The sequence below is a fragment of the Vidua chalybeata genome, chromosome 2, assembly GCF_026979565.1.
Source record: "Vidua chalybeata isolate OUT-0048 chromosome 2, bVidCha1 merged haplotype, whole genome shotgun sequence".
In the NCBI taxonomy this organism is placed as follows: Eukaryota; Metazoa; Chordata; class Aves; order Passeriformes; family Viduidae; genus Vidua; species Vidua chalybeata.
Window position 1 is genome coordinate 84709482 of NC_071531.1, and position 26442 is coordinate 84735923.

The 26442-nt window shown below is 35.4% G+C and overlaps 1 protein-coding gene across 1 annotated transcript in view; it reads left to right on the plus strand.

The window, feature by feature from the left end:
• Positions 1 to 26442, plus strand: part of CNTN5 (contactin 5) — a 237521-nt gene that overhangs the window by 107129 nt on the left and 103950 nt on the right. The window contains exons 9-11 of the mRNA XM_053934769.1: positions 4584 to 4720; positions 6269 to 6398; positions 8546 to 8696. Of these exons, the coding sequence (XP_053790744.1) occupies positions 4584 to 4720; positions 6269 to 6398; positions 8546 to 8696 (418 nt within the window). The remainder of the gene's footprint in view (positions 1 to 4583; positions 4721 to 6268; positions 6399 to 8545; positions 8697 to 26442) is intronic.

Genomic DNA, 26442 nt, shown 5'->3' on the forward strand with positions numbered 1-26442 from the left:
AAATGCCTTTCCTTGGCCTCAAGATAAAATACTCCCCACGGAGCCACTCTCAGCCTTCAGTGCTCATCAGTGTCTCACTGGCCTACAAAGCTTGGCTACTCTTTCCAGAGGTGTAAAAGGGTTTGTGTGAGAAGGCTTCTGCACAAAATTGAGCCAAACGTTACTTCACAAAACTCTCAGCTTCCTCTGCTAAACAGCTGCTGTTGCAGGATTTGGGGGCATTATCTGAAACGGCCTTTTCTTCTGTACCTTTTGTTCATAACAACAGTCAACATGAATTATTTACCTGTAAGCTCTCTGTCGTTTCACTGACATCTTATTCCTCCAGGTGGCAATGATTACTTTGGCTCAGAAATTCAGATGTAGGCCATCATTTCCTTACCAGGGGTTTCTTGTAAAATTTCAGAGCAGTCTGTAGGACCAGCTGTGTCATATTGCGGTCTCACAATTTGCATATCTCTGTAGGAACTCACTGGCTGTCTGTTTGAATCTTCTTCATCCTGTCAGTTGCATCTGATCTGGGTCACCACAGAGCATTTTCGAGAAAGCCCAGGACACCCAGTCTGCCTGTCTAGTCACATTTAATCACAGAGTAGTGATTTTTCACTTCTTACCTGCTGCTGCAATCCAGATACTCCATGATTGCCCGATGCATCTGACAATTTGGATGTTGTTCAGAATGCAACAGATGCTGACAACTTCAGATTATTGTAGTCTCAGCACTTAGTGGAAATTCAGCTGTAGGCATTAAAAACATAATTTTTACAATGCCAGGCATCATCTTATGCACTGCAACCTATTTTGAGAGGTGTGATTTTTCCCCCAAGTGATCTGCTCATTCTGTAAGTTTCCATGAAACTTTATTCAAGCTCAAATTGATTAATAGAAGAGAGCACAAAATTAAAATGTGAGCCATAAATTTGCCATTAGCCTTTTTGTTTCTTCTCAAATTTTAGCATTTCCCCAATGGTAAGCACTGGTATAACCAATTCCTGTTCCTCTCTCACTCTTACATTTTTGGGTCTTTGCTATGTTACCTACCCACTAGTGCCAGGATCAGCAGGGGGTGGTAATGTGAAGTGATTATAAAAACACATTTTTGTCTGTTTTTCTTTTGGCTGTATCAGTTCCCTCATCCTGCACACAGTAGTGCCTTCCTGGCAGCTGGAGGGAAGGCTTGCCATAACAGAAGAATGGAACAAGCATCTGACAGCAGGAATATTCTGTAATGCAGTGTAACTGACCATACTGATTTTAAAATCTATTTTAATTTCTTCCCTATAAAAACTAAATGGGAAAAAAACTCCACTCCTGCCACTAGACATTAGTCCCACACAGTAAAATTGGCAAGAGAAGAGATTTGTAGTAAAAAAAGTAAATTAGTTTTAAATTTTCTATCTTGATTCACTTATCTTTCTCAATATGCTTTTTCTGCTTTATTCTTCCCAAGTAATCTCATATACAGGAAAATAATTTTTTTTCATTCCAAGCTCTGTATTCATTCACATTTTAGGACATTATTTTAAGTCATTTGTCTATGTAAAATTTTTTGCTTATTTTGTGTCAGACAAAAAGCTGCTTAAAATTTTGAGAAATAATCTAAATTTTCTGCACCTTAATTTCATTTTGCATAGAGGATTTAAAATTGGCCTGTAAGCTTGCAGATTTATTGCCGATTTATGTTTGTAAAACATTCTGACATGCTTGAATAAACAGGTGCAGAAATGCAGCATAAAATAAATCATGGATTGGATGGTGATTTAAAAATCTCAGAAACACTGTATAGAGTTCTGGCACAACACTTGTAAAGACTACTGAACACTATAATGCATCCTTCTCACAGTCAACTCTTCACTGGACAGATTAAAAAACAGGCAGACACCTGTTTTTTTCCAAGAAGAATGTTGCATTTATAAGGAAAAAAGGGACTTGTTACTTTTGAAATCTGGCTAAATTTTCTATTTAAAGTGTGACTCTGGAATGTTTTGTTTGCATACACATATATCTTTTTTGTTAAAAAAAAGACCCAGAACCGGTACATTGAGTCCGAGGTTGTACATTCAGTTAAATGCTTCAACTTTAAAAGTACTGATAGGATTTTAGAACAAGGGTTATGATTTTATGGGGAGTGACCCTTGCTAACAAGCAGAGAGGGAATTCTCTGTGATAAAGTAAGGAGTACGTAGAGAGAGAAATAGAAGCCAAAAAGTGATGAATAGTATTTCTCTCAATCATACTTTTAGCTCTATTCCAGCTACATCAACCTATTTGCTGCTTTATTCTCAAAGGGGAGGGAATCTTGCCTTCATTGATGGCAAGTTCAACAGCTTGAAAAATCTGACTCCAAAGGCCATTTAGGCTACGAGGAGAAAATTTAGAGTAGAAATCCTCAACTAATGGAAAAATGTTGTTCTGACCAGTTGGCAATACCACTGTGATTTGCAAGTTTGTAGTTTCAGAAGAAAACCTGTGGCACAATTGCGTTAGCAAGACAGCCACAGACAAAGGGTAGGGAGCAGCAGTTCTGAAGAGGACAAGTCTGCAGGCAGGCTTGGGGCAGCTTTATTTCAGTGTAAAAATGTGCATACCCTTTTCTAGACACTCTGGTTCATGATGAGCTCAAATTCAACATAGAAATGTGAGACTATATGTGTTTTGGGTCAAATAGTAAAATTTACGGAAAAGCAAAATAATGAAAATAAATATATAAATAGCAACAGTTTAGTTCCTCTTTGGAACAGCATGATTTTATGGTACCACTGGCTGTCTTTTATTACTTTTTTGCTACACATTTAACTGTCTCATCTTCCAGAATCATATTAATGTAGTTATTTTCAAAGGAAACAATTTCTTCTCAGCATGCTTCCTTTGCATATTGAAGCACTCAAAATGAGAACACAACTATGCAATGGAATTATATTATATTTTTAGGACAGCAGAGAACAAATAAACAGGGACTCCCAAAACCTGTTTCTTTCTTCAGATTTTTGTGGGACCCTTTGTTATAACTTCAGAAAGAAGAAATTCAGCACAGCAGAGCACATGTAGAGAATTTCATGCATTGCCTTGACTGTAATAAGAGGAATAAGGAAGCAGTGTTTTTTTTGGTCTTGGGTTTGGGAGTGGGGCTGGGTCAATCTCTCTGTTTTCCTCTACCAAAAAGGAAATGAGTGATACTTATTCTAATATGTTCCCAGCTTCTGACAAACATCTGGTCTGGCACTCTGAAGCAGACTATTCCCTGCTTAGGAATGATAGACACCTCGTTCACTTTCTTTATCACCCATGCACAAGATGTAAGCTAGAAGCAGTTAGTCACCTGTCATGCCTTTTCATATCTTCTCATGTCTTTGATTGATGACCAGTCAAATGCCAGCTAGACTCAAAGATTTATTTTTAAACTCAATTCCCCATGTTTAAGTACATTATCAATTATCTGTCATTTGAAGCAGAGATTTTTTTATGACAGATCTGGACTTCTATTCACACCATGCAGAATTTCACCTCCCTTTAGCAATGTCTTTTAGCTATTTATTCATTATGATTTGGAAAAACAGCAAACAACAAGAACAAAAACCAAACAAAAAAAAAATCCCAAACCAGCATTTGATATCCTCAAGTTTATTATTATCATCTATCACCCTCTGTGTTATAGAAAGTGATATGGCTACAATATGAAACCCAAAAGCTGGCTTTTAAGCATACATTTTTATTTCTGCATATCAATGCTTGGTTTCTCACTGAGTCATATAATGTTTCCCAAATTATAGGATCCTACAAATAGCTATCTGATTGACTGCCACATTAAAGTTCTACTTCTCTGAAAAAAATATTTGTTGATTTTGATGGATTATTTCATGAAAGTTACGTACTAGTGATCACATATACAGCTATCAAGTGTCTGCCTTAAAAAAAAACAACCGGTTTAAGATTGATTTACTGTGTAATTTGTGCTCCTGATGGATGCTGGAAATCTCATGGGTTCTGTGCTTAAAAATGTTAAACACATTTTCTCCCTTGAAATATGAATTAAACTTAGGACACTTTAACAAAAATATGTGCAAATACCTTCCAAATTCCCAATCACTTTTAGCTAAATAAATAATGATTTCCTTGAAAACTGAGAAAACTACATAAAACACAGCCCATGACAATTAACCTCCTTACCACAATTCAAATATCTTAGACTTTGTGAATTATTAAAAGTTCTATTGTGACTACCAAACATTTGTCTTAAATTCAGGAATAATTAACTCAATAATATATAGTTCTACAACTTAATCCATTGGACTTTATTGAATCAGGCAGGTTTCTATTGTTGGTCATGTTGCTGTTCACTACCTGGTACCATTACAGCACTTCCTTTAAAGTTTGGAGTTTGTTAATTTTATTTATTTTATTGTCTCTCTTGATTTTGGGCCTTGATTTCGGCCTTTTTTTTTCTAGTGTGCTTTGTTCTGAGAGTAATGTAAGTCTTGTAAAGGCCATTAATTTAAGCTTTTTAATTGATTAGGTCTTTGCACATCAGCTAGAGACTTACCACTTTATAATCTTTGAGCTAACATAGCAATTTTTTCTTGCAGCCTACCCACACTGGGTGGAGAAACTCAATGACACCCAATTAGACAGTGGAGATCAGCTCCGATGGGAATGCAAAGCCACTGGAAAGCCAAGGCCCACTTATCGCTGGCTGAAAAATGGAGTTCCTCTCTGGCCACAGGTACACTAGACAAGGAGTCACCTGTATGTTGGATGCTTCTCCTTTCATTCAGATAAACTCAGTTAAAGAAAGTACTGAAAAGTTCTTCAGAAATTACTGTTTGGTTAATTCAAAAAATACAATGACCATTACATTTTCAAATCAATCAGCTCTCTACAAGTAACAGAACTTATCATGAAGACCATTAAAATGGTTCATGTAAGACTCCTAGAATGTAAAGTGCTTTACTATATTCAACTTATATAATTTAGAATTAGACATAAATAAAAATATCTTTTCTTTTAAGAGACCACTGATAGCATGGTCAGTCTTTTATTTCACTTTTTTGTCTTTCACTGCATCATCAAAGAATCATCCCATATCATGTGGGTTTTTTGCCTAATACCTTTTAATTTGATTGTCTAAATTATTTAGAGTAATTAAAAGTTTTGTAAATTTATTTAATCTATTTTTCCAGATTAAAATAAAGCTAGCTGTTTGATTCTGGGAGAAAATGTCTATATTTGCAAATTAACTCACAGAATGGATTTATGAATATAAAAGATGTAATGTCTTCCTTTCCAGCAAATGTCCCTTCTATCTATCTGGGAACATCAACCAATTATGCAAACAACCAGAAAGGAAACATAAAAAACAGTTCACTTTTGAAGCTATGAGGCATTGAAAATAAGGTTACTCTATTCATTTCTGCCTTTTTAGATGGAGCTATTAGTGTTGAAATTGAAGCAATTTAAATATCTCTACTTTTTGGTTCTCTGATTTTCCAAACCATTAGTTTCTCCAGGCTCTGAAATTTCAAATTTAATTTTACTTTGAGCTGGGTGAGGGCTTACAACAAAGTGAATTTTTTATCATAGTTTCCTCTGCATTCCCAAACAATTTATGCCTTATCAATTTTAACTTACAACAACTGTTATAATGAAACTTAGAGTTGTTTTATAGTAGTTCAAATTATTCATATTATAGCTTCATTAAATACTCCCTTCCATAAACAGCTATTGATGTCCCTTCTCTTCCAGTTGTGGAAATTATATTCCGCTAGTGGGCCTTTCAAATTAGAAATTTGTACTACTGATGAAAGCAATTGGACCCTTTAATTCTTACTTATGCAAGGAATCTTTCCTATATCTCCTTTTATGAAAATAGTACCATGACTGAGACCAAAAATTTGCTATATATTTGAAGATTATCAGACATATTACATCCACAAATGATTTCTTGCCTCCTTAATGTTCCCAAGATTAGCTGCTTTTAAAAATCTTGTAAGGGTAACAGCAAACAAACAAACAAAAAAAAAAAAAACAGAAAAAAAGGAAGCTTTGCATATAGTGAATTTATCTGAAAATATTTACTGTCAAATTTTTTTTGACTTTTTATTCTTATAACTTCTTGTATTACAAGAAAAAGGTAAGCCCAAGGAAACTTGTTGCTCAGTTTTATTTTAGGTCCTTTTCTGTTGCTTTCCCTTAAGCTAATAACACAGCAATTTTCCAGTGCCTTTTTGCTTTTATAGAATAATTTTTATTATTTTTTTAAATTCTATTACAGAGCAGGATTGAGATGATTAATGGTGTTCTGATGATCCATAGTGTGAATGTCTCAGATGCTGGAATGTATCAGTGCTTAGCAGAAAATAAGTATGGTACGATTTATGCCAGTGCTGAGCTGAAGATTTTAGGTAAGTATTTAGAAAAGAATAAACTGTTCCTTTCTCCCCTTTTGAGAATTCATTCTTTTCTAAGACTGGTGTGACAAGAAGCAGCTTCTGCCAGTCCAAACAGCAGAGCAGATAAAAGTGGTTTCTTTTTATTTTTGTTACTTATGTGTGGGTGAGTCCTTTGTTGCCCCAGAGAGCATAAGGCCTTCTCTTAACCAAAAATTGTCATTCATACATAACTGACTCAGTAACATTTTGTGAATATTTCTCATATAAAGCTATTTCAGTTCAAATAAATGGAAAAAATATTTTTTACTCCCTCAAACATACGTGCAGGAGATGAAATTTAAAAGAAGTACATGTATTTTAATCTCTGCTAAAAATAACTTCTTATTTGTACTTTGGCAATTATTCAAAGGTAATTAAGGTAATTCAAAGGTAATTCAAATGTGCATGATCTTAGTTTCAAAAAACTTCTTGTGAAATCATCAAAATTAATTGAATAATATAAATTACATAATTGGGTGAATATCCTCCACAGAAAAGCAAATACACTACATAGTGTTACCTGGAAATATGATGACAATGTCATTATCCAAAAGCTGAAGCTGGTAGTTAATGAACAAAAACTTGAAGAACTTTTGAACACTCTAATTTTCCTTAAAGCAAACTGTAACAACATGCAATGGAACAATAGTGATAAGTACCCTTCCAGTGGATTGAGATAGACTTGTAAGATATTAGAGTATGATGAAGCAGGAAGAAAGGTGTCCACCAAAGTCATTTAATGGCCATATCAGAGATTAGAAGTGCACATGAAAATCATTCCTATAAACTCCTAGTCAAATGAGTAACAAAGCTATAATTGCAGAAATATACTGTGTTTCAGCTAACATTTGGCTCTTTTGGTAAATAACCTTTCTAGTACATTTCAGCTATTTCCTAGCTGGCCAACATTAGAATTTCACTGATAAGTTATAAAATCAGTTCTTTATAGCCACAAAATTAAAAGTCAAGGCCGGTGATTCTTCTCTTTTCATCACTTTTTCTTTTGGTAATTTCTGATTCTTTCAGCAAACCTTTTGGCTATAGCATTCTCTGGCTCTGTTTTTTGTATGTGTTATAGAATAATTATACCTAGTATATCAGGTACTTGCAGACTTTCTTTGATGTTCTTTAATATTAGAAATAGACCCCATATATTGCTGCAGTAAAATTGGCTTTTCATTTTCTCACTTGTAAGATTGTACCCATGTTAAATTCTAACCATAATATTGCATTAAAGAAGCAGTTGTGTTTAATTTGCTTCCTTACCAAAGGGAAAAGAGCAGAATAAATTGTCCATATAAATATTTCTGACATGAGCATTAACCAAAATAATGTTAGGAAAATTCTACATATTTGAGGCAATGACGTATAACGTCCCAGTGTAGCTGAGGTGTAGCTGAGGTGAGGTATAGATGAGATAGGGGCCTTTGACTTTATAAAAGTAGTTCAAGAAAAACACAAACACTTGAGAACTAATGTCCTTTCTTGGTGTGAAATTACAGTAATTAAGCCATTTTTAATGCATTTATTAGCTTAGTTTTTGTTTGTAAACAATGGGACTTCTTAAAAAGTGAAATCCTAAGAACAAGACATGGTTAAATATCTTCTGTTAAGAAGTTTGCGTTTTGAAATTCCCAGTATTCAGAGAAATATAAGAAGTGAAAGCAAAAAAATTTCTCTAATAGTAATATTTTTTGTAAGCATTAATTCTAGAGAGTGCATTTCAGGTTGTTGTGTAATTAAAACTTTGTTTCATTTTGAAGTATTTACCTCTAACAAGTTCTTGATTAAAAAAAAAAAAGATGGGAAAAGTGTAGCTAAAACATTTGCATTATTTAATTTCTAAAGTTACTTGATTTCATAAGTAGTTTTACTCTAATCTGCTGATGTGAAAGATTTCTCATTAATCTGTAGCTGGATTAAGTTATAAACCTACCATGTAATCCTGGCTGCTGATTCCAAATTTTTGCAAAATTTCAACTTGGACAAAATAATTTCAAAGAGAGAAATTGAGATGCTATTCCCAAAACCCAATATATTTTTCTAATCTTATATTAGAACACAATGAAACAGAAGGCTCTGATTGTTCTCTGTATAGTTAATTTACTTCTTTTTAACAGCTTCAGCTCCCACTTTCCCACTCAATCAAATGAGGAAAACAATAATTGTTACCAAAGGCCAAGAAGTTGTCATTGAGTGCAAGCCAGAAGCCTCTCCAAAGCCAACTATCACTTGGAAGAAAGGCGACAAAGTGTTAAGGGAGAATAAGAGGTCAGAAGTCTGTTTGGTAAACTAAAATTGTGTTTGCATGTTGAATTCTGTGATATGATATGAAAATGCAGCAAGTGACAAGAACATGCTGAACATTAGCCTGAGTATGGCATAATTATCTTGTCAAGCTGATTTGTTAGACTGTAGTGACTTTATAATTTCCACAATATTGAAATGAAAAACTTTAACATTGTTCAGAGATGCAGAGAGATGAAAACGCATTGTTATTTTGTGGGGTTTTGTCTCTATTTTCTGTTATTAATTTCAAAAACCTTTCAATTATTCTGTAGAGGTACTACAGATTTAGCGTATGAAAGTATCAAAAGCATAAAGGCTGAGGTATTCAGGAAGACATAAAATGTACTTATTCATTTGAAATAATTTTAATAAGCTTGATCACAATGGAAGTCTATGTAAGAATAGCTTTAAAATGATTCAGAAAAGGAAAATATAATTCCATTATAGGATTTAATTATACTGGTAATTTCTGTACTCAGCAGCACATCTGTTTAACAGATTATGCTTGATTAAGTAAGTTCTGTCCAGCTTTGTATGGTAAAAGTAGTTTAAGTGTTGCAGGTTAAATGCCAGATGTAACTGCACTTTACAAGATTGCTTATCTGTACACTAGAATAGTTTTGCAACTCTGCACATGGTCTTTAAGTACAAAGAGCAATCTTTTCCTTTTTCTGATAATGTGGTATGTGAATGAAGTAATTTGACTTGTGTAGTATAATCAGAAAGATAAAATCAAGCTCCCCTTTTGTTGAATTTTTACAACACTGAGGGAAGCAATAGAGTGCATCTGTCCTCATTAACTGCCAAAGCTATTGTTCAAGTGTGCTGTATTTTCATCTCATGACATTTTTTTTGTTCTGAGAAGGAAAAATGGGTAACTTTGTACCATATTGAATTTTTTTTTGTTGAGTGGGAGAGAGCACAACAGCTTTATATACAACATTTTACTAACAGGAGTGACTTGTATCATTTGTATTGACAATATGACAGATTCATATTACAAAGGAGTTGAAAATATCAAACATTATGACACTGATGTCTCTATGCTCTACCTACACAGTTGATACTTTTCACTACATGACCTTTTCCTTTCATCTCCACAAAACTCACTATGGTTTCTCTGATCACCACATGTAAATCACATTTTAATCCAAAACTAGTAAAGTATTTTAGTAATTACTTTAGGTCTGTCCAAACATAGCTTAACTCTGAAGTTAAAATCTTACAAAAATAGATCTGTAGTTTCATTTTTTGGTATTTGTAGCTCTTGATACTTGCTTGTTTCGACAGAGGCTGGAACAAGAAATGAAACATGGAAAATGAAAAGCTGGTTGAACTGTTTCAGATATTTGAAAGAAGAGGGTTGCATTCAACTTAATTTTTTAGTCAGCTGTTCAAGGATTGTCTTGTGTCATTCCTGCATCTCTTGTTTATAGAAGGGTGGGCATGAGAGGAATATCAGTTTCAAGTGAATTAAGTTTTGTCTCTATATAGTATACTTTAAATAAAAATAATAGTCTCTAAGAGAAGGTGAGGAAGCCTACTGTGATTTGTGAAAGGAAGTGTAAATCGATGAAGATAATATGTGTGTTTCCATGCTTTGGGCATTCTGAGAAGGAAGGAATGTTGCATCCCAGGTTGCGTTCAGATTAGGGGTTTGATAATGTTAAGTTAGCCAGTTCTGTGTACCCCTTTGTACACCCCTGTTCCCTCCGCGATGGTTCACGCCAGGCTGCCTGCCATTGGAGCTTCCCCACGTCACTCCAGTAACCACCCCCTGTTCTTTCCTGAAACTTCCTTGTCAGTTACCCTGTCCCCATGTCCCCGTTCATCCCAGAGCCCTGTGTCCGCCCCTGTCATGTCCCCATTGGTCACTGTGGTCCACGTCACCACCACGGTGCCTGTCCCCATTGGGCGGGAGGGCTTCTGCCTTCCTCAGCGTGCCCCCTATAAAATCCCGCGCCTCCCCGGTCCCAGCGCCATTTTGTCCATGTGGCGCTAGGGAGCGAGCCGCACTTCTCCATCGCAGCTCTACGCAACACTAAAAGCTCTCCAGCTTGCCACACGGACAGACTGGACCTTCCTTCCCTCTTTGTCTCGCCCCTCGCACTGGCTACAGAATGCGGCCAGCCCCACCCCGGTGCGCAGAACACAGCAGCGCCCGGGACAAGTGGCGTCCTGGTCCCACCGAGAAGCAGCGCCTTTGCTGGGCTCTCCAGAGCTGCCCAGGACTGGGGAAAACAATGCAAAGCCACAAAGGAACGCTGTTAAAATTTTTAAAAGGAATAAGCTGACATTGTAAACATATCAGTATACTTTAAAAATGGGCTTTCTTCATAGTCTGCTGATAAAAATCCCAGAAAAAAAAAAAAAACAAACAATTAGGAACTGTCATCTGATGAGTTTCCATGGACTATTAAGTCCTTAGAGATTAAAAAATTATAATTAATTTTAAAAATTGCAAAAAAATAGTAACATTTTTGTTAAGTAATAAGGAAGGGCAAGAATAGAACAGCATAATATGTTTTCTTCTTTTCTGTCACAGTTTCTTTTTCTTCTAAAGTGCATGCATCAAGTGTACATTGTGTTTAAGTTTTGTGAAGTCTATGAGCCTAGACAAGGAATTTGATCCTTTTAGCAACATCAATAAGAGACCTTCCCCTCCACAGCAAAGAAAAAATTCACTTGAACAGTGGGTCTGCTATTATCTGTTCCATGTTTCCAAACTCTGTTTTCCCTTAAGTGTTTTTTATACAACAAAAGCTGGTTGACAGAAATACCTCTAGCAATGTTTCCATAGGTAACTGAAGAGAAGGCTGCTTGCTCCTGTAGGACTCATGGCTGGGTACAGTCCTCACTGCAGTCAGACCTTGACTCAAGCTCCTGGAATTTACTGCAGTCTGAAAGCCTCAAATGTTTCAGATTCATTGGAAAGCCATGCACTTGGGAACATTACTGTGGAAAGCCTTCATTAGCTTAATTTCTTGGTCTCTTTTATCTTCGAACAAAAAGTTCAAGCCCTTCGAATTCATAGTATAGCCATTATAGGTTTGATCCCCAGAAATCATTTTGAGCAGCCAAGTAATTTGATTCCTCTTGGAAAGCATCTGCATATTGTAACAGGGTTTTTCAACTGAGTTCCAAATGAGTGGCAAGTCTATGAGATAGGGCCAAAAAAATAGGATATTCAGTTATGTCAGTTATTTGCTGATAAAAAGCATGGCTACCAGTTTTACAATCTCAAAATATATTAAATCTGATTAAATTACTCTTATAAAAAGATGGTTATTTAATACAGTTTCCAAAGTGTTTGCAATTCATTCTATTAACCAGAGATAAAGATCTAGAACTGATGCAAAAGAAATTAAACAAAATATATTATATTGGAGATCTTTCATGCAGAAGACTAGAACTTCCAAAGATCAAGGCATAGTCTGTGAAGCTTATTGACACAAGACATTTAATGATCAGCATTTGAACAGATTTCAAGTCTCTTTCATATACCGTTATCTCAGTAAGTCATTAATACATTCAATCAAAGGTAATTTCATCTGCAATTTCACCCAACACTTAAAGGAAGGGAATTTTTTTACTTCTATTTTGGAATTAAAACACCACTGAGCACAACAGCAATGTCAATGGTGTAGCTATAGAACATATTTAAGCTGCATATTTTCATTAATCATCTCACAATAGTTCAAATTTGTAGCTATCTTTCCTAACAACTTGTATCTGTTGCCTCATAGGCTGGTAGATGATTGTGTCTCATTTATGGTGGGCTATGATAATGTATGCTCTGGTTATTGACTTGAACAATATTTTCATCCATAAGAATTTGTAAAGAGCTTGGGAATCTTTTTGTTCATAAGTAGTTTTGGTTTTCTAGGAAAGGGAATTATATTGGGATCAAAGTCTGAAATAAAGTTCTTGCTTTGATTTTTAGTAAACAGTTTTGCTGGAACTTTGCTTTAGAACCTAAATAGGAGGAATTAGGCCCTTGGGCAAGAGTTCAGTGACCAAAATATATTTTTGTGAAGTTCCTGAAGTAATTCAACCAGATACTTCCTAAAGTGTAATCAAACCATCACTTACTACTTTAGCATTAGCTTCTAAACAAGACCCAGCCTATTCAGACCACAAAGCCATCCAGAAGCCTGTTCATAATTAAGCATTTTTTAACTTACAGATCAAACTAAAAGAAAGCAACAAAAGCGATGTTTTGTAAACAGTAAATGTTATAATGTATACCAGAATGGACTGGAATTTGGTGTCAGTTGCACCAATATAAATCATGAGTTCTACTAACAAAGTCAACAATTAAATTCAGGACAACCATTTTTAATTTTTTTTTCAGTTCCTGTGTTCAAGCGTCAGGTATTTTATAATGATTTAAAACTGCATAAATCTTTGTGAGCCATTACTCCTTGAGCTGTAATCTCTTTTTCTTCACTTTTAAAGAAACCTTCTTTTCTTGACTAGATTTCCTTGTAGTGGTGATTACAGTTGATATTTAAATAGATACACCTGAGGACTCAAAAAGCTTTGAAAAGTCTTATAAGTCCTTGTTCATCTTTTTTTGTGCTTTCCTGTACAACTAAAATATTCTCCTCATTAAACTTATATTAAAGTTTTACTCTAGCTCATTATTTCCATTACATATCCATTAATTATAGTTAAAATAAAATAATTTGAAAGCACTCTAGGAGTGAAAATGTTCTATTTAGCCCCTATGTTTTTGTTCTTTATTAAGATGACCAAGTAATAATAGTAATACTAATAACTACTACTACTACTAATAATAATAATAATTTTTTTAAAGCACAGTTTAACCAAAAAATGTGTCACTGAGGAAGAAAGCACAGGTTAACCAACAAATCAGTAACTGAGGGAGCGGGACTTTTCTAGTTCCTATTCTGTGCTCCTTTATTTTGCCTTTGTTCTTCTCTTTTGAAGCTTCTTGAATTATAATGCTGTGTTTGTTTTACACCGTAATTTGTGTGCAGATTGATATTTAATCTAAAAAAAAAAATCAAAATATAGGGGTGACCTAATACCTATGTATTCATTAGTAATGTAGTTCTGTGTTTATGGATTTTTTACTTTCTGTATGGCGCAGTGCCACAGTCTAAGCTTTCTCCTTCACCTCACAGAACAAGCTATGCAGAAAAACATTAACAGTCTCTGAAGGTCAGATTCATCACAGATCACCAAGAGCACAACGGTGCCAGTCTCTCTGTGGCCACTGTGTAATTGCTCATATTGATCCACCTATTAATTTTTGCTGAAGACTTAAATACACTAAGCCTTTCTGTGGGGAAAATAAATGGTAGCAAAACTCCACCTGCCACTTCAAATCAGTCACTTTTCCTATGGTGCAATTAGCTTCCTTTGTTCCACTTCTTTTTGAAGGTGTTCTTAGGTAAGATGAGAAAACTTTGTATATTAAGCAGCAGAGGGAATTTCAGATATTTTGAAAGTAATAGACTGGGTTTTGCCAGGACACAAACTTCAACATCTCTATTCTTGCAATACACAGTCACAATGGTAATTTTATTGATTGCAAGTGGGTGAAAACTTTTTCCTTTTTTTCTGAATGACATAAAATAATTACAGAAGAACAGTGAGGGGCACGGAACTCTGGATAGCACTTGGTCCACTTCCAAGATCAGAGCAGTGTCAGCTAGAACAGATTGCTTAAGGTCATATTTAGTAAGGTTTGATTAACTCCCAGGAGGGAAACACTGCAGCCCATCTGGGAAATTTGTTCCTACTAGAGTTAAGCACCCCTACAGTAAAACAAAACAAAACAAAACACCAAACCAAAAAAATTCAAACAAACAAACAAAAAATATTTAAATGGAATTGAAGTTTACATGGTCACAGGGCACCACTGAGAAGCATCTAACTACATCTGCTTACTTCATCCCTTCAGAGTGTATGCATCAGTTGATCAGTGCCTTTAAGAGCTGGGAGGCTCTGATCTGTAAAGAATATGGCCATATAATGAGTTTCTATCAATGCTTCTTCCATGACACATGAAATTCTCCATTCAGATCTGTGCCAAACCTGCCTGGCCACCAAAACTCATAAAATGGAGATGTCACTTCCTGGTACAAAACCTGCCCAGAGTGTATTGCCATGTTACAAAGTTACTCTCTACTTGCCATATTCTTCACTTACTGTGTGCCTCCCCTGAGGTAGTTGGGATGGATTTGCAGCCACGGAGAGGCCTGTAGAGGCTGTACATTGAACCAAGTACTAGATACTAATAGTAAGTACTCTGACAGTTATTCCCTTAATATTACAAATAAAATTAGTGGATACTGAAAATAGGGAGATGTGGATATTTGTGAAGTTACTGGACATTAAAAATATGAATAATTATTTATGAGGAAACCTTGTCTTCTGTGAGTACAAAATTGGAAATACATTGACCTGCGAAGAACAGGAGAACACTAAACAATGCTCATTAGGTGAGAATCATTGTCTATAGGTGCTAAATTTAGAATAAAGACCCTGGAGGGGACAAAGTGTTCAAGCTGCATGTAACAATACATGAAGGAGTGACTTGATGCTGCTGAAGTTCTGCCTTGAACTAAACTCTATTTTGCTTTCTTTCAGTTTTGTTTCCCTAACATTCAGCAGCTGTAAAAGAAGTCAGAGAAAAGAAAGAGAAGAAAGAGATCTTTTACAGGGACATTAAATTCCAAATACAAATATTATACAAAGACACAGAGAAATCTGATGCTATTGCTTTTTGCCTACCTTCAAGTTAATACTGAAATATCTGAACTACAGAAGTATCTGTCCTGTTTGCCTAGATATTTCATCTATTCATATGTCCCAGTTTGCTATGTAATTAGTGGAAACACATAGAGCACTTTAATCTAAAAATATCGTCATTCAAAACCTTAGTAATAGATATGTTTTTATAGTCTTCTGGTCTCTCAAACTCCTTCATTTTCAGTTTTGACAGGTTCTTATTACAGTTTTTCTCTTCACTCTACTGTACTTAAGGATCTGTCAATGTTTCCATTCTAAGTTCCTATTTTAATAGCTTTCAAGCTAAATTACAATGGAAAAAATCAAAGGAAAAGAAGGGTGCTTCAGAGCAGTAGCATGAAAAAGATTAGGTTTGTAGGCAGAATTTGTATTCAGTTTTGTAAAGTGCTTTGCTTTGTACATGTTTTGTAATGCTTTTGAATATGAACAGGTAGCATAGGTATATATTATACATTTTCTTCATAATCATGGTAGTTTTTCAAAAGAATTTCAGTTCCATCTAACTGTGGTTTGTATCATTTCTTTGAACTGAAAACTATGGACTGTGAAGGCAAAAGAAAGTATATATATAAAATGGATGGAAAATTATTCTGAATCATATTTTTCTTTGTCTATTGGTCCCTGAATTGCACCAGTCTCAACTTGTTCTTGGCACAAGCTTTCTTGTATTTGTGCTATCAGCCACACAGACAGCAGAGTAGTTCAGCCTACTACCATTCCAGTTTTTCATAAGAACATCTTTTATTTCCTTATATTAATGAACTATCTTTAGAGTTAATCCAACTACAGGGGCAATTTGTTAAGCAGTTTGAAGATTTTACTCTGCGCCCCCAGTTAAATATCTAAAGAAAATGACTATTTGTAGGTTTGAATTAGTTTAATAAATAACATTTCCCACGGAATATAAAAAGAAATTATCTTTTTGTATCCAAGTAAATTATTATCTACGAGATTCTACATGACTTCTCTGAACTGTCTTTCTTCCCAGGAATGGTATTCAAGACAATGTCTTTATACAGTACGTTATATACAGGGCTTCATATACAGCTGTGTAGGCACAGCTGACTCTTTTTAGGGAAGTCTTGATTCAAATCAGAAGTATATGTTTAGGTAACAGCACATTGAAGTCTACATTTTAGAAATACATTCTCTTCTTCACACATTGGCTTGATATTTGAAGTGTTCCACCACATCTTACCAATTTTCAATTCAAGGAGGATTTGTGTGAAAATAGATACACAGTTCCCTACAATAACCTCGCTGCCACCCAGCTGCTTTGGCCACTTACATAATTACTTTTGAATATCTATCAGGCACATGTGGGTGTTTTGGACCATGCCAGGAACCTACAGATTAGACACTAATACTTGAGGAGGTGAGTCCCACTCTGTGGGATCTTGCTTTTTAGTATTTCCATGAAACTGCATTTCCCTTTTTTTGACTCAGTTACTGAACTGTGAGTATCCCACATATAGTCCATAGCCCTAATTAAAAGACAAAGTTGAAAAGCTCATCCATTTTAAGTTGCTGACAACACAAGATATTTGATCTTGTGTCTATGTCTTGAATATCTGCTGACAACTAATTATCATTTGAGCAAAAAGTTAATGAATTTTGATTTTAACTATGATTCATTTCTCTGTTGTTATAAATGGCTGCCTGTTTGTTCACCACACAGGTAGAATATGACAAGTCATCAGTGGCCTAAAGGTTTTTCTTTGCTTAAGGCTCTTCAAACTCTGACTTTCAACATTGTTTGCCCTTAAAAGAAACTTCATCTAAAAATCTTGGGAATGTAAACACTTAAATTCATGCTACCAACACATCCCCCCAAGGGGAAATTTAATAATGGAAAAGTAGTGAAGAAAGAAAATACCCAGGACATTAAGAATGAGAAGCTTCATGACAGAAACTCTAATCTTCCTGAGAGAGCTCTGCAAGTCACTTCTTTTCAATTTTTGCATAAATCATGGTCTAATTTATCTGTGGCAGGCTCATAATGGGAATTAGAGAGCTGGTTATAAAGTAAAAAAGGGAAACAATGTTAACCTTGACTAAATAGTAAAAACAAATGACCAGATCATCCCTTGACAAAAGGAGTCTGTTCCAAAGCAGTATTGTTTTACTAACGGAGCATATTACATGAGTTTTTAGAACATAATGATTTGGCCACACACCTAAACAACTCTCAGTCTTCCCTCATGTTTTCTTACAGAGAACACGATTAAGGGAACAGTCCAGTACCCAGAAATATTAAATGTTATGTGCTTTGTGGACTTTAGGCAAGAGAGTTTCTTTTCTATATCTATGTGCGCACTTCGATGTGGTTTCAGTGTCAAACTGCCAAAATTTCCATCCCTCATCTCAGGCCTCTTGCTTTACAGTGAAAAGATTCAGGAATCCAATTCAGGTGGAAAATAGCCCCTTTATTTCCCCTAAGCTTTGTTGCCTGGATTTTTTTTTTTTTTTTTTCAGATGATTCCCTTGTCAGCAGGTTATACAGATGCAGTCATGCCTGTGCCAGAGCAGCCCAGGAGGGACTGGAGTGATGAGCCATGGACTGGGAGAGGTGCTCACAGCAGAGTCCAGGACAGCACACACATCCAGTCTCTCATTCTTCTGCCTATACATGCTGTGCACCAGTTAGGGTGGATGATTTACCCACACAAGTACATGAAAGTCTGCTTTGTAATCCCAGCTGGGATTCCACTGGGATGCAATCAGATTAGCTATTCAGCAGTTAGTCCCTGGCTGTCCCTAAGCATTTTAGGAGTTTCAGCAAGTCCTGCTACACTGTCTGCATGCTGCCACCGTGTTTTAAAGGCTAACATCATTGAATGGATGAAAGCATTTCTGTGATAGCTGACTTCACTGTGTGGGGGGAATATGCCTATTTATTTTCCTGGTGGAGAAATAATCCTTTTATAAATGGTACAGCACATGAGAGTCTTAGATCAGCCAGAATCTCTGGGCATTATCACTGAATTAGTCACAAGAAAAGTAATAATTTCTATAGCTCAGTGACATGTAGCCATACAGCAGTAAACTGTTTCAAGGCTCTAGTAACCAAGTCAATTTTTAAATTAGAAAGAAGCAGAATGTGAAAGAAACTCCCAAGGCATTGTGGGAAAGTGTTAACATGAATCCAGATATTTTGGATTGAAAGTTTTTGTCAGACTCTAGAATATGAGCATGTATTTCAAGAATATATTTTAATTTATAGCACATATTGCATTTTCAGTGATGTTTAATATTTTTTAGATCTACCAGTCGGCATCCATGATCTGTGTGGAGGCTACAAAGATCTTCTACACATGGGTGTCAGAATTCATTTTCCACCAGAAAATCTCCTTTACAGGGAATATTCTTCCTTATCTGTCATAAATCGAAAATAATTAAGGTGGCTTTTCATCAGACTATCATCTATTGCATCTAGATTTAATGTAGATGCAATAGCTTTGCAGCTATATTGTGAAATTTACTCTTAAATTTCAAAATTAAAGAGGAATTTTTGTTGCCTTTGGCATCTTCTCTCACATTATGTTCTGACACTCTCCAGTCTGTCAGTCTCAGAAATCAACAGACTCTTAGTATTTACATGCTAATTGGTCCCAGAGAAGGAGAATAAGTCTATACATATTTTTTTTAAATTATATATATTTTGCAGAAAATTAAATTTTATGCAGAAACTTTTTAAAAAAATTAATTATTTAGAAAAGAAAAAGTATGGCAGAAACTGGCTTTCTAATGGCATTAATAAAAAAAAATAATTACAGTAGTTTAGAAAACTATGTTACAATTAATCCACATAGTCATGATAGAAGATAATGAATCTCCCAAGACTGATGATCTTCAGGTCTCTGCCGAACTTTATGAAAACACTTCAATCTATAAATGACCATAGATTTACTATTCAATCAGCAGTCTCACTGGTGTATTTCTAAGCAATATCTGGCAATGAAACTATATATTATCCAGCAAAAAGACACTCTAGGTCAAAACAAGGGATATCTGTCCTGTTTGCATTTTAAATACTTTCAATTACTGTAGAACCTCAGTCACTGCTGTTGTCAAGGCTCAGATTTGCTTCACTGTGAAAAACAGACACCATATTTCCTCATGAAATTTTTATGCCATTTTATCTATAAAGAAAACCAAAGTATTCATTTTTTTAAGTAACATGAAAATTAGTATCACAAATCAGTGTCACACTATTACCGATCACAGGTTACATTCCTTGTCTTTTAACAATATCAGTCTCATGTTCTCATTTGGACAAGAGGTTAATTTAAAAGAATTTTAAATGCAATGTTTCTCCCTAGTAAATCATAGCGAGTAGGCAAGAATTTGACAATATTTATGAAAAACAACATAAGTGATCTATCACTGCTTTTAAATTGTAAATTCACTTACCACTGGGAAAGACACTATCTCTAACAAGATTTAGTTGTGTATAACATGAATTTCACAATGGCATATTACCCGTAACAGTGAAAATCAAATTACTCTGATATTAGCGACTTCCATGTAAGTAGATTTTCTACATATATATCTGAGAAGTCTGTATTTCTCATTTTTCTTTTCAATGGATGTATGCAGCTATTCTCTGTACAGGAAAAAAAAATGAAAGTCAGAGCAAAAACAATCATAAATGTAATGGACACAAGAAGCTTAAAAATATACTGAGGTTTCTTTTTAGTAGACTAGCCTTGAAAAAGAAAAATGTTCTAGCAAAGCAAGCAGTTGAGGCATTTGATATTTGTGAAGGCTTTTAATGAGCATTCCTCAACCTTGCCCTTCACTTCCACTTTCCTCTAGCTAAATACTTTAAAAAAAATATTTCTCCAGTTTCTGGTTTTCAAATTTAACAAGTAAGAGATTCTAAGTTAATTAATATGCCATTTAAGTCCAATTATTAAAAAATATTTAGTAAAATTAGCACCAACATTAATATCTGTAGCACTTCACTGGACTTAATATACTAGTAGGCTATTTTTTTTCTCCTGCCACAGAGGCCTGTCATCTCTGTACAGTCACTAATATGATTTTGTATGTGTGCTCACTGACTTTTATCTGTCTGCCTATGTTCACAGCAGATAAAATAAGCCTGGGGTGGGAAATGCATCATTTAAATTTTACCAAAGTGCCATTAAATGAACTGTGCCAAAATAATTGAAACATATTTAAAGCATTTTAAATTTGGAGGTTTTAGTTAAAAACTCTGGAAGATGTATGAGAGAAGTTTGTTATTTTCATATGAATGTGTGACTTAAGATCACATTGAACTAATTTCCCTCATTGCACAGTCTGAAAAGTGATGATATGGTATGTACCGATGTAAAAAGGTGATACGGTGCGATAGAAGTATGGTTATGTTAGAATCAGAACAGGCACATTCTGAAGCTACTAAGTGTTTGATGTAGCTTCCATAAACTTTCCAGTTTTACAAAGTTCTCAAACCATTGAGCAGAATGATCTTTCATGACCCCTTTTTTTGTTATTTTTGTAGGAGTGACCTCTTTCAGTGTTCCCAGATCTATGTATTACTTATTCTTTGACAAGAACTGTTCAAAGAAATCTCTCAGACTATTGTCTGTGACTGTTTATTAATCTCATATTTTTACCCTGGTATTTTGCAATTTCATACACTTTTCACTTTCATCCTCAAAAATTTTCTCAACTCTTCAATATGTACAGCAGCTACATAACCCCAAGAACATCCACTGGTGTAGTTCATTTGTCACTACTAAGCCAAGTCACATATGCTAAGTGGTATTTTTATTCCTTTTTTTTTCTTCTTTTTTTTTTCTTTCTTTAGGAAACCCTTCTTCCCCTGTTCCCATGGAACATTAAGGCTTCATGATTTTTAGTTTAGAACTGAAAAGGTTTTTTTGTAGCTTGATGGCAGTTATCATTATCCAAAAACTAATCAGTATTTCTTTTTTGTCTAGCAAAAATTTAGACAGTTCTCCTTACAATAAAAATTGCAAAAAAAAATAGGTTCCAAATTAGAAAGAGCCCAAATAAGCCTACAAATAGTCTCAGTCTATTTTGTTAATTCTTTATCCTTCCTATCTACAGAAATGAACATAGTTGTGGCTTAACCCCAGCCAGCAGCCCCACTCAGCTACTCACTCACTCCCCCACCAGCAGGATCAGGGAGACAAACAGAAGAGTAAAAGCCAGAGAACTGATGGATTGAGGTAAAGACCATTTAACAGGGAAAGCAAATCCAAAACATAGCTCCATGCTACCCATTATAAAAAAAATTATTCCATTCAAAACCAGCACAAAATCCATAAATTTCTTGGACTCATTGACAACTTCTATTTTTCTGATATATTGCTACACAACTTTGAAACACTTTTACTTTTTACTCTTTTATTGTCAGCAATTTTTTAAAACTTCCTTTCTCTGACTCTGGTACATCTTTGCTCTGAATGGATCCCAATATCCTTTAGTACCAATCCAAAGTCATTTGCAGTCATCAGTTCAAAGCAAAATGCTTTGGAGCTAGTCAGTAAAAAAAAAAAAAAAATTTTTTTCAATTGGTCTTTATTTTCTTTTTATTTCTTTTATTTTGTATTGTTCTGTCACATTGTACTGCTCCTGGAGAGCATGCCTATTAAAGAATAATTGAGATTGGATTCTGATTCAGTTTCTGGAAGCCATCTAGTCCAACACTCCTTCCAAAACTGAACTAACTGCATCACGTTTCTCAGGAGTTTGTCCAGGCCAGTCTTGAATATCTCCATGAATGGAGATTCTACAACTTGTCTTGTCAATTTATTACAGTATTTGGACACTTTCACAGTATGTTTGCTTCTTGATATGTTGCCACATATTCTAATTTGTATCTGTTATCTCTTATTTTTTGTATCCTCAATTCCAGCTCTGTCTTCCCCATGTTCTCCAATAGACAGATATACTCAGAAGACACACAAAAAAAAAAAAAAAAAAAAAAAAAAAAAAAAAAAAAAAAAAAAAAACCAAAAAAAACCAAACCAATCTATCCTTAGCCATCTTTTCTCCAGGCTGAAGAAAAAACTTCAAATTTTCCCCAGCATCTACTCATTTGTCATCTACTTTTACCCCACAAACATCTTTGTGTATTTCTTCTGGACTGATCTAGTATGTAAATGCAATCAATGTGTCAGATACAATCCCAAGAGAAAAACTGGTAAATAGAGGGACACAATTGCTGCTCTGAACCCGTCAGATGTCTTTTACTAGTGCCGAAAGGAGTTGGCCTTTTTGCTGCAGGGGCTTATTGCTGACTCATGTTCAACTTGGTGTCGACCAAGATCCTAGGTCTTTCCCTGAAGACCTGCTTTTAGCTAGTCATGCTAAAGCTCTTCTTTACAGATTTAGAACTTTATAAAAATACCAAGGTTTGTCTCAGTCCATTTCTCCACCTGCTGAGTCCATCTGAATGACAATCATGCCCCGCAGCACATCTATCTCCCTCTCCATTTGGTATCATTTGTGAACTTTCTGCATGCAGTCCTTGCCAGTGTACATGACATTTATAGGACCAGTAAACAGCAGCAGCCCCTCTATAGGACTGTAAAGAATGTCAGCTAGTAATCAGCCGCCAACTGGATTTTATATCACTGAGTACAGACTTTTGAAATAAAGTGTAACTTATTCATTCCACAGACCCATACAAAGTAGGTACCATTACACAAAAGCTTAGCCTAGGATCAGCTGGCCTTGATGCCTTCTCTAATGAGTATTCCTCATCTTCAGCTGCTCCCAGGGCACTCTGCCTGTCCTGAAGTTACAGATCTACAGGAGTAAATGACCTACAGGCCAAGATTTAGGAAAACTGCTGTTGCCTGAAATCACACGTTTCAAGTCTTCCCCATCTTGAGAGTTTCCATCTACTGTTCCTTCGAGTGCAGTTTCTAGCTAACCCTCATTTCTTGTTTCACAAAGTCTGGGCTTTTGTCTCTTCAGGGTCTCTGAGAACAGCCTGTCAATCACCTGTCTGCCCTCTCTGATGTCCCACAGCCCACATGCACTGCTGCTCTAACAACTCCTGCGTCTATGGCAGCATCTCTGCAGGCTGACAGGTACATGGGTGCCTCCCAGCACCAGCCAAAGAGGTGCTCAGGTCAGTTCTTGACAGCAGTCAGCTGAAGACAGAAGCACAGGCTGTCTCTAAGCAGAATACAACCAAGACAAGCCTCCTCTTTGCTGAAAAAAGCAAAAGTCTGGAAGACAATCCTTACAAACAGCAAGCTACCAGTAAATGCCAGAAAAAGCTCTCAAAAACAGACGGGAACTGTAGCAGTAAGAGCAAGTTCCCATTTGCTGTGCTTTGGGAACTGTATTTGCCCTATAGATGATTTTTTGATTGCCAATTTATATTTTCGCTTTTGGGATGGGAACATTTTCTCAACTTATTTTTTTCTCAGCACTTTCCTGGTAATTTCATTTTATGCCCACCTCATATGTATAAAGAAAAGATAAGTTTTTAAAAAAATCAACTTTTCTAATTACCCCATATTATAAATCCAAGCTAAACAAAGATTTTGCAATTATTTAATCAGAGGAGAAAAGAAAGAATTCATTTTACTGTGAGTGATAACTCAGTTCTAGGGAGGGTTAGTAGGAGGGTAAATGGATCACCTGAAGCTTGAATCTGCATCAGGAAGATTTGTGCAAGGTTGTGAGTGCTCTACAGCAGGCTGAGGGAAGAGCCAAACATGATTCTGGGACATGAAGACCCTGTATTGCAGCATTGGTGGCATGCATCAGCTTGGATTTCTCTCTTCATAAATAGCATAATACTCAGGGACTCGCTTCTGGTTGAAATATGGATCCACTTCAACTCTGAAATTGCTTATACTGTAAGCAAATTTTCCAACAAATAAAGTTTAAATCATATCAACATTGATGTACCTTTAATTTACCTTAGACCTTAAGTGGATTCAGAAGAAATTATGCTAAACAGTTCAGACTTCATGACTGACATCTCTGTAGTTTCAGACTAATCTTTGACAACCTATCTCCTTGTTTAAGGATTTCTCCTTATTCTCCTTTTTCTGATTTCATGCATCACTAAGCTCTGAAAAATTCCTGTCTCAGAGCAAAATATGCACTAATTTTGCTCTGACAACCTTATAATGGGAATTCTAATACTTACTACATTTTTTTTCTAGGTAAGAAAGAAAGGAAGTTAAAGACCTCCTGTGATGACATTACCTGAGTTATATGACAAGAGGTGCTGTTTTTCACTGTTATGTGTTTAAGCCAATTAGGAATAACCTGTACTATGTACTTCATCTCTGCACTGAATACCTTTCAGATGAAAGCAGTATTTCTGGGGACTTAAAATTCCTAGTACTTCAGGAGTTAAGTTCAGCATTCAGAAAGATACATCAACTGAAGTTTTAATCACCAGATTCCCCTTAGTAGTGAATTTATCTTGAGTCAGTTTTTGAACACTTCCTCACTTTCACATGCAAGGCACAGTGTACTGTAGTTGTGTTTTTGTGTTTTGTTTGGCATTTTCATTCAGTGCCCCTACTCAGGATCAAGGCCCACACAATACCTCTTTGTTGTCCATTGATTACCCACTCAGGGATATCTTACATCCTTTTTGATATTCCATTAATACACAGCATTTCTAAACTCTAATGTCAGCTTAAAAAACTCATGCAATTCAGACCACTGAATTTAAGCACACGTGCTTTTTCCTTTAAGACATTATTCCTGCTTGATGCTTGACTTCTGCATTATGGCTCAACTGCACTTTCATGTGGCACTGAGATAAAAGCATAAGTAAAAGAAAATATAATCCAGATTTCATGCTGAAGAGAATCCCCTGTGTCTAATACAAAGTCCTATAAAAGGAAATACTTGCAACCACAGCAGTAAATGGATCCTTATTTATTAAAATTCATTTATTCCTTAGCAAGGGACTTCCTGTTCGCCTGAATATAATTTGCTCTAATATTAATGAAAAAAATTGTCACTGTAAAAACATAATGTTGAAAAGAACTAATTCAGACACTTCCAACAGGACCCCAGAGTGTAGGGAACTGTGTAATAAAACTGACTATACACTGGTTGGATAATAAAAACAGGAGCACTGTTCACTTGAAGACCATATCCTCAATTTTTTTAACTTTTAATTCTGCAGATAATAAATTTTAATTTAACCCTGTCTGCTACTTTTTCCTTATGTGTGTGTTGATTTCTGTATGCACGTGCTTTTTTAAATTGGAGTTTTTTGGGGTTTTTGGTGTTGTTGTTTTTTTTTTGGTTTTGTTTTGTTTTGTTTTGTTTTGTTTTTTTTTGTTTTTTTTTTTTTTTAATGTAGATCATTTTCTTCTAGGGATGAGGTATCATTTTAGGAAATAAGATGGAAAAAATTGAAAAAAGAGTTCTACCAAATTAGTGGAGCTAAACTCACACATGGGATTTTTTTTCAGATTGTTACATGGCATTTCATTTACTGCCATTCACAAAGGTTTGTGAACAAATGAAAAGCATATTGCCTATATTCATAAGTACTGAACTTGTGGCACCATGTTTTTTGCCCTGTCATCCATTTGGGCTGAAAATTGATTGCACAAATGATGTAGCAATAGGTAGCTCTACCTTGCTGGTAGCTTCTCTCCAGATTACTGCACAGAAGGAGTCCTGTTACCCTTTCCAGCTCATTAGTTATGTAAAGAAAAAAAACTATGTTTCTGTTTGCCTTGAATTCATCACTTGAATTCATTTTCAGATGACCAGTCTTCAGTTGCATTTCTTTCCATGGACAACTTGTTTCTACTCAGAATCTAAACACATTCCTTAGTAGTACATACAGCAAATATCTCTCAGTGATATAAGGTCAACTGAGTAAAGCCAAAGGATAAGTTTGGGTATTATCTCCAGGTGGTTATTCACAATAACATGCTTTTTCATATATTTATTTATTCTGTTCATC